The 9,690-nt window shown below is 48.0% G+C and overlaps 1 protein-coding gene across 3 annotated transcripts in view; it reads left to right on the forward strand.

Moving 5' to 3' along the window:
- Rasgef1c (RasGEF domain family member 1C) overlaps nt 1-8,379 on the forward strand; it is a 90,050-nt gene extending 81,671 nt beyond the window's left edge. For 2 of the 3 annotated variants that reach the window (XM_008852236.2, XM_008852237.3), the window contains exons 12-14: nt 4,200-4,323; nt 6,887-6,959; nt 7,645-8,379. In XM_008852236.2, coding sequence (XP_008850458.1) covers nt 4,200-4,323; nt 6,887-6,959; nt 7,645-7,669 — 222 coding nt within the window. In that variant the 3' untranslated portion in view covers nt 7,670-8,379. The remainder of the gene's footprint in view (nt 1-4,199; nt 4,324-6,886; nt 6,960-7,644) is intronic. The other variant, XM_029555632.1, reaches the window with a different exon arrangement.
- The last annotated feature ends 1,311 nt before the right edge of the window (nt 8,380-9,690 follow it).

Below are 9,690 nucleotides of genomic sequence, written 5' to 3' on the forward strand. Positions count from 1 at the left end.
AGAAAATGAGACTGAACATGTTTAGACTTCTCTCCTGTATGAGTGGTAGCCCAACAGGTGTGTGAGAATGTGTCGATGGACATGAAAATATACTTAAGCTTTCCAAAAGGAGCATAGTGTGTGACATCTGTCTGCCACAAGGAATTGGGCTTGAGTCCCCTGGGGCTCACCCCTGGCTGTTGCAGAGGTGGTACCTGTACACAATAAGCCATCTTGTCTGCCTCTGCATTGCTTTGGGATAAAAGCCCAGGCAATCCTTGGTGCCCCCTAAGATGCTGTAAGAAGATAGGGGCTTTTCTCTCTTTAAGGGCTTTTCTTTCTTTAGGGAGTCTGAATATTGTAAGGACTCCCTTGGCCTGGGATTCGGCAAGTGCAGCTGCTGCAGGGGCTGCAGCACTCAGGGCCGGGGTGGTTCCCTGGCCACCCGCTGAATTGAGGGGGCGGGGCCCCTCCCCAGCCACCTTCGGCTAGGCTTTCATGCGAGCCCCTGACCCACACCAGTCACACGCGGGCCCCTGACTCACCCACGCATTAGTTCAAGGTGGGTGGGGTGGGCAGCTTTGGCCTCCAACCCCGTGTGCCCTGCTCCGCCCCGCCCTTTTGCCCGGGAGGCTCTGAAGCTGGCCAGGGCATGCCCGAGGTGCCGCTTTGGCTGCTTTGGGGTTCACTTCTGTTGCATTTCTGCCTTCTTCCTCAAACTCTTCCCCTGATTCCCATGTATCCCCAGTAAAAACATTAGCCCCAAGTAGCCAGGGAGCCAAATGAATCACCTCTGCCCAAACCTTTTGAGCTACTGGATCTGACAAATCTAATCCCCTGCTTTTAAGTATATCTCTCAGCGCTTTAAGCACCGGGTCCTCAAGCTTATTAATTTCATTACCCATATTTCGGGTCTTGCTTACCCTGAACTTCTGATTGGCCCCAATCCTTTTTTTCTTTTTCTTTTCTTTTCACCTTCGAGCACCATGCTGGGCACCAGATCCTAGGGGTTCGAACCAGCGACCCCCACAGAGTGATGATTGGGGATGAGTAAGCACACCATTCACCAGCCCACTCCGCCCCCAGCACCAGGAACAATCAGATGCAACGGGGAGTCTAGTCAAGCAGGGACTCATTTATTACAGGTGTTACAAAGCTTATAAAGGCACCTGGAAATCCCCCCCCTCCCCGGGGGGTGTATCTTAAGGATGGTCATGCGCTGATCATGCACTCCTCAGCAGAAGTATTCTTCAGACTTTCAAGCAAGCCAGGCCGCATCCCCAGTAACTTCCTTTTGGATCTATGCAAGAAGGGGCCTTTAGGTCCCCACAAGCTCCCACCAGCCAGGGCTCCCACAGCAGGCAGGACATCTGTCACCCATTCTCAGAACTGAGTTACTGAGCTCCTCAGAAGAGGGTCAGGCTGTCTACTGAATGTCCAATCCCCAACATGACCCCCCCCACACACACCAATGTTGGAAGGCTGGTGGGTGCTGGGGACAGACTCACACAGAATACAGTAAAGCAGTGAGACCCTCCAATCTGTGAGAAGGAAGAGGCTCTTCTAGAAGACCAGCCCCACCTGCTGCCTCCTCAGCCTGCAGCTCGAAGGGGTATGAGTTGTGGGCATGTTGTATAGGAGCCTCAGTTTCTTCCTCTGTAAAGTGGGCCAGAACTGTAGCCACACAGAGGTCTAGGAGCCCATTAGGAACTCTGAGTCCCTTACTAACAACCACAGCACATTCCTGGGCCCTTTGGCCTGTAGCTGTTCTCTGCACAGAACCCAGATCATATCAGGCTGCCTGCAGGCCTGGTTTCCAAGAATCCAGCAGAGCCAGGGGACTGTACAGCCCAGCCTGTGGTGCCAGGCAACTGCACCCCTAAACTCAACTTTGTTTAGAGGCCACATGGATGAGACTGCAGAGGCCAAGGGGCCTGGGATGGGCTCTAACTGCAGGTGAGTCTGACACACAGCTGGGAGTGGGGATCCATGGCAACAAGCAGGGAAGGTATGGCAGCAGGAGCAGGAAGCAGGCTGATCACATTACAGCCACACTTAGGAAGGAGAAAATAAACTGCAAGTGGGGTGAGGCTATAACCCTCAAAGCCCACTCCCCAATGACCTGCTCTCAGCAAGGCTTCTCCTGAGGGTTCCACAAACTTCCCAAACAGCACCACCACCTGGGGACCAAGTGTTCAAACACAGGAGCCTGTGGGGGACATTTTACATTTGAACCACAGGCTAATTGTTTCAAGTTCTTCTGAAAGTTAGCATACTTTTTTTTTTTATTTTTTGAGACAGAGTCTCATTGTGTAGCCCTGGTGGCTTGCTAAGGAGCTATGGTAGAACTTGCTTTGTAGACCTCTGCCTTCAAAGTACTGGGATTAAAGAGTATGCCACTACCCCCAGCTAGCATATTTTAAAAATAAAATACATGCCAGGTGTGGTGGCACACACCTTTAAACCCAGCACTTGGGAGGCTGAGGCAGGCGGATCTCTGTGAGTTCAAGGCCAGCCTGGTCTACATAGTGAGTTCCAGGACAGCTGGGGCTACAGGGAGACTCTGTCTCAAAAAGACAAAAAAAAATAATAAAATAAAATACATACACAGTCATCCCTCCATATCCATGGATTCTGCACCTGTGGATCAAAAATATTTTTATTTACATCTGTACTGAAGATGTATAGACTGTTTTTCTTGTCACCGTTCTCTAAACAATAGAGCATAGCAGCCATATGCGTAGCATTTACATTGTGCCAGGTGTCAGAAGGAACCCAGAGGTGGTTTAAAGTATGCAGGAGGAGGTACAACAGTCACATGCAAACAGCATGTCATCTTATATAAGGGACTTGAGCATCTGTGGATTTGGATGTCTTGATTGGGGGGATGAAGGGATCCTAGAACCAATCCCCTGTGGATACTACAAGGTGATTTTATTGAAAATTACATTAAAGAGGCTGGAGAGATGGCTTATCAGTTAATAGCACTGACTGCTCTTGCAGAGGACCCAGGTTTGATTCCCAGCACCCACATGGTGGCTAACAACCATCTATAACTTCAATTCCAGAGGATCTGATGCCCTTTTCCGGACTTCAAGAGCATTGCATGATGTGTACACTTACATACCTGCAAGCAAAACACTCATAGACAAAAAATAAAAATAAATATATAAAATGGCATTAAAAAGAATTTCAAGCTTAGCTCAGTGGGTGAAAACACTTGCTGCCAAGCGTGATGGACCTGAGTTTGATTCCTAGGTCCCACATACAGAAGGGGAGAACTGACTCCTACAAGTTGTCCAATGACTTCCACATGTGTGCCAAGGCACATGTGCTTCTGCACACACACACTGCTTGAATAAACAGTGATTTTAAAACTTAATTTACTTGGAGCTGGAGAAATGGCACAGCAGTTAGGAGCATGTGCTGCTCTTGCAGAGGATCCAAGTTTGGTTCCCAGCACTTGTGCCAGGAAGCTCACAACTGCCTGCAATTCCAGTTCCAGGGGATCCAGCACCCTCTTATGGCTTCCAAGGTCACCTGCACACGTGTGACATACACTCACATAGAGACATACACACAATTTTTTAAAATGGGGGTCTAGAGAGGTGGCTTAGTTTAAGAGCTATACTCCTCTTGAAGAGGACCCAAGATCAGTTCCCAGCATCAGGAAGCTCACTACAGCCTATAACTCCAGTTCAGGGCAATATGACACCTCTGGCCTCCACAGGCACCTGCATGTACATGCACATACACACATGAAGGCACATACACATAATTTAAAATAATAAAATCTTTGAAAATAAATCTTTCCAAAAAAATATTTAAATAAATTTGCTGAACTGTATTTGCATCATCCTATAAATCAACAAGCATGCATCACTTGCCAAAAGAGGAAAACTACAGAAATAAATTCAAATAAAGCCATGTTCATGCTGCATGTAGTCAAAGACTGTAGACCAATAGCTGCCACTCCTGGGGGTGGGGAGGTGGGCATTGGAGAGCCTGAGGTGACGGGTGCTGATGATTCCCCAGATGAAATGAGGAGGTGACAGGTCATTCTTGGAGAACACCCAGGGTCCTTCCAAGGTGCCGCCCAGGGTTCCTCCTCAAATCCACAAGGTCAGTTGGGGGGCAGGGAAGACAGTGGGATGAGAGAGGCTTCACCAGGTCAAGTCCATTCACCTTCACTCCATTTTGTGTCTTTGTGAACCTGGTAGAAATTTCTGGAACTGGCCAAACAGGTTGGAGAGTTCATCACATGGAAACAAGTGGACTGTCCTTTTGAGCAAGACTCCAGCATCACCCACTACCTGTACACTGCCCCCATCTTCAGTGAGGACGGTAAGGTGGTCCCTTAGTCTCCATGCAGGGACACCCCTCCACATACTGTGGGCAGGGATGCACCACATCTACCTTTGCTGGACCCAGGAGCAGAGACACCTCATTCCTATCTGGCCAACAGACAGTTGCCACCTAAGGAGCCCAAAACCAGCTCAAGGGGTTATAGGCTAGAACCTCACTGACTCCCCAGGCCAGATTCCTCCTTGGACACAGTGGGGACACTGTAAATGCCAGGTATTCTAAATCTGAACTGTCTGTCCATCTGTCGTAAGCCTGCTGTGCTATGCCACAGACACAGATGACATGGTATGTCTTCCCACAATGTCACAATTTTATACAACATGGAGTAACTTAGAGGAGGGCATAGCCTGATCTCTACACCATCCTACACCATTTTCCTCATTAATAAGATGGGAATAAGGGTAAGAACTGAGCTTCACCTGGGGATAGCAGCGCACATCTGATACATACTGGCATGAGGCATTAAATTGAGATTATTGAACCTAGGGCCTCACACATCACTAGGCAAGCACTCTACCATTGAGCTACATCCCCAGGCCTCTTCTGACTTTTTATTTTGGGAGTGCTGTACTACATTGCCCAAGTCTTGACCTTGTTGATCCTCCCTCCCTTGCCTCCAGAGTGGCTGGGATCACAGGCCTGTCACCCAGTATGACTCATTCAATACATTGTTTTAAAATGCAGTGCTTTTACCTTCCAGAGGTTTATTGGGATATGAATCCTGTCATAACTCAAGGAACACTTATGCAGACAGAAAGGTTTTGGCAGGAAAGGTTTGGTTTTACTTTTTGTTATTTGGGAATTTTTGTTTCATTTTCTTGTCACAGGGTCTTGCTATGTAGCTCAGGTTGGCCTGGAACTTACTATGTAGCCCAGACTAACCTCAAATTCACATTCTTTCTCCCTAGTCTCCCCAGTGTTGGGATCACAAGCACACACTAGCATGTTGACTGATAAAGAGTTTGCTGTAAACCAAATAATGTCAACATTATATGACCCAGAAATTGCACTCTTGGGCATTTATTTATTTTTAATATTATTTTTATTCAATGGGTATGAGTGTATTGCCTGCATGTATGTAAGTGCACCCATGTTGCACAATGTCCATAGAGGTCAGAAGATGGTGTCAGATCTCCTGGAACTGGAGCTACAGAAGGTTATTAGCCACCATATAGGTGCTAGGAACCAAACCCAGGTCCTCTGTAAGAGCAGCCAGGGCCCTTAACCACCAAACCATCTCTCCAGTCCCACATTTACTTATCTTAGACAAGTGAATGTCTAGGCTCACACAAAAACAAAAATCTGTATGAGTGTGTTACTAAAATTCCTTCTGGGAGGAGTAAACAACATCTGGCCCCTCCTCTTTCTGTCCTTACAACAAACCGAGGTTTAACTTCTCCAAACTGCAGTTTGGGAAACCAGAGTTTATTAGGCTTACTTGCAGAGTGGTGGGTGAGGGTTTATTTACAGGAGTGTGGGTGGTTACCCGGCTCCCCCAAAGGCCACACTGGAAAGTCTCCATTCAGGTGCGGGTGACTTTCCAGCAGCCATCCAAAATGGTGAGAGCAAGTTCCCCTCCTGGTTCCTCTGTTCAGGTGGCCTTAGTCCCTCCGGGTTGTGGCTGGTTGGTTGGGAGGTGTGGCTGACTCTGCTTGCCCCTCCTTTCTTGTGGAGTGTTCGGGAGTCAATAAGTTTGGCTGTGAGGATCTTAGACGAGCAGGTGCAACCAAGCTTGGAAAGAGGACATCTGATGTCCATGGTCTGTCTTTCGGAGAATAGTTCTATGCTACATAGTGTTTATAACAGTTTTATTTGATACAGTCACAAGCTCAAAACAACCTGTATCTGTCAGTGGGTAGATAGTTAAACAAGCTATGAGACACCCTTATAATGTATTTTTCAGATGTAAACAGAAACCACTGATACATGCCACTCCATGGACAAGTCTCTAGTCCCAAAAAGTTATATGCTATATGACTCTATTTATATAATATTCTCAAAAGGATTGAAGTTAGAAATAAGAGCAGACCAGTTACTGTCAGGAGTTAAGGAAAAGGGGAGGGGCTGTGATGTGGCTTGGCAGTAGAATGTTTGCTGAGCATGCATGAGGCCCTAGGTTCAATCAATCTGCAGCATGGGGGGAGGAAGGGAGGGAGAGAGGGAAAGGGAGGGAGGGAGAGAGAGAGAAGGGGAAAGAGAGGAGCAGGGAGGAAGAGGAAGGAGAAGGGCAGGGAGGGGGGTAGGGGAGGGGAGGGGAGGAGAGGGGAGGGGAGAGGAGGGAAAAAGAAAAGGGTGTGGGATGAAGGCAGTGGCCATGGCTCTAAAATGGCAGCATGGGGGATCTTTTTGCACATGGATACTATAGGGGGAATCTGAGTAAAGTCAGTCACAAAATCTCTACGTGTTAGTCTTTCCCTAACTGCCTGTGAACACTAATCTCTAAATGAAAAGTTTCATTTGAAAACAAAAGGCAGGTCAAGTCAGGTCAGCAACAGGTTATCACCCACTGTAATTTCATAAGTTCACTTCCTTTTTGGTATAGGTCTTTATTTGGCTTCCTATGAAAGTGAGAGCCCAGAAAACCAAACAGAAAAAGAGAGGTGGAAATCGCTAAGGTGAGTCTGCATGCTAGGATAGAAGGGAGAGGGCTTAAGGCTGAGGAATTTGCAAGAGGTCTGATTATCAGCCTTCTTCCCATGAGGAGAGAACAGAAACAAGCCAGGATCAAAGGGATGAGAGCAGAACTCAGGGGCTGTCGATAAGGCGAGGCAACTGAGCCAATGACCATTCGTGCCTGGTTACATATCTGTGGATGGCCAAGATGCATGTTCCAGGACCAGAAACTCCCAGTCCATATTTTTGTGCTAAAAAATAAAACACACACACACACACACACACACACACACGCATGCACACACACACACACACCATCGCCATCTCCCTGTTCAGCATGTTGACATAGCCAAGCGTAGGTCAGAAATGATGAAGCAAATATGCCAGGTGTGGTAGCACATGCCTTTAATCCCAGCCCTCAGGAGGCAGAGGCAGGTGGATCTCTGTGAGTTCAAGGCCAGCCTGGTCCATAGTGACTTCCAGGTGGGCTGGGACTATGGAGACCCTGTCAGTAAAAAAAAAAAAAAAAAAAAAAAAAAAAGAAAGAAATGATGAAGCAACAGACTCAGAAGATTGAGCCAAAAAGATCTACCAAACCTTACTCTGGCTGTGCTGAGATGGCCTATGCTGGGAGCAGTCCAAAGGCAAGGCAGGGAACTCACCACTCTGGTGCCTTTAAACCTGCAGATCTTCTATTCTGGGGAAGACATGAGAAGCCCTGAGCTGGAGGAGGAGGAAGTGATGGAGCCGACAGAAGCCATCCACAGCCCTGCCTCAGACGGTCCAGGGGGTGAAGGCAGATGCAGAGCGTCACTACTTTGAAAACCTGACCCTGGAACCTGGCACCTGGCACAATGACCTCATGGGCACAGGAACCCTTTTGTGAGGCCTCAGCCCTGGATGACCCGGCAGAGCCTCCAAGAGTGCGGGTGACCCCTGATAAGGCAAAACTTTGCCTTCTTGACCAAGTGGGCCACATGGTCAGTCTGTCCATCCTGGACAGGGACACAAAGCTACCCCAGAGGATTGGGCAACTGTGGTCATGTGATCTTGTTGAGTGACGTGTGGTGGAGATTAACACAGCGGTCTGTCACTGGTAGCTTGGGAGCCTCTGTAACTGCAGTAGGCGTCATGGCACCACTTGAGATGTGCCTGTGCCAGCTCGGAGTCCATCATGGCCCCTGCTCTTCTGCTGACAGACACCTGTCCTGCCCCTCCCAATGGACTTGTTTCTGCAGCCCCAGTCACCCAACCCCTTCTGAATCCTGCTGGTATCAGGATAGCCTTCTGGTGACAGCTGTGGAACAGGTCAGTGGGACAAACTGAAATCAGCAATTCAGCAATGTGTATATTACAACCTGCTGCCTAGCTCCCCTGTAAACTTTAGAGTCAGAGTAAACACATGTTTGTACATCCATCCTGAATATGCATGTCCATAGTGTGTCTTTGATCCTTGGGCCTAAGAGGAGTTTCAACAGGATACAATGGGGATTCCCATCTCAGTCCTGGGAGTGTAGTAATACACTTTAAGAGTGGCATGTGGGGCTGGAGCAATGGTTCATTCAGAAAAATGCAAAGATGATGACCTGAGTTCAGATCCCCAGTACCACATAAAAGCCAGGTGTGGCAGAGATCTCTGTAGCCCTAAGCCTGAGTGGACTGCAATAAACAGGTCCCTGGAGCACACTGGCCAGCTAGCTTAGCCAACTGATGAGTTCCAAGTTCAGTGAGAGACCTCGTCTCAAACAATAAGGGAAGAGCAAGGAAAGCAGCCAGCATAAACCCCTGATTTCCACATGTGTGTGCACATTCACATGCATGTGCACACACACACATAGACTATATACACATCCAATCCACATACCCCATATCAAGCTCAGTAAAGGTGCTCAGTAAACTCTAGTTACCAGATACCAGCTGCCCTGCATTGTACCAAACACCGCTTGTGTATTATGGGATGTGAAGAAGCCAATGAAGAACACACTGAGGCTCCACCTGTGGCCCCCACCCAGTCTCTGTATGTCAAGCCCCTCACACACTGAGCCAGGAAGCAAATGGAGTGTGGAGCGGCTCAAGCCCTACCTGACATGTGGCAAAGTCACCTGACCAGAAAGTCAAAGAAGGCAATGTGCACCCACTTTCCTTGGGGTTAGGGTCTACTAGGTGGGAAGAAGAGTGGAAAATTAGGTGTTTGGGTATACTGACTTACTCTGACTAGCTCCTGCCCACATCAGGCCTCTTAGAGGCTTGGACCAGATCAGAACTAGACTTGGCTTTAATGGCCTTGGGGTCCATCTGGGATACAGGCAGAGAAAAGATGGCTAGCACCCTGGGTACCTTATCAGCACAAGAAATAAGAAATTCTCTTTTTTTTTTCTTTTGAGATGGCTGACTTTTCATTTTTTTATTTGTATTTTATGTGTATGAGTGTTTTACCTACATGTATGTAAATGCATCCATGTGTATAATGCTCACAGAGACCAGAAGAGGGCATTGGGTTTCCTGGAACTGGAGTTACAGATGGTTGTTAGCCACCACATGGTGCTAGGAACCAAACACAGGTCCTCTACAAGAGCAGCCAGTGCTCTTAACCACTGAGCCATCTCTCCAGCCTCATAGCACAGGAAATTCTGTCTGCATAACAAAGGCCCTCAGGAACAGAAGACCCCAGCATGCAGAGGTATGGGAACATAATGTGTTAGAGTTTAATGGAATCTGCTTGGCACCCAGACC

The sequence above is a fragment of the Nannospalax galili genome, unplaced genomic scaffold (assembly GCF_000622305.1).
Source record: "Nannospalax galili isolate Female #2095 unplaced genomic scaffold, S.galili_v1.0 scaffold1206, whole genome shotgun sequence".
NCBI classification, from domain to species: Eukaryota; Metazoa; Chordata; class Mammalia; order Rodentia; family Spalacidae; genus Nannospalax; species Nannospalax galili.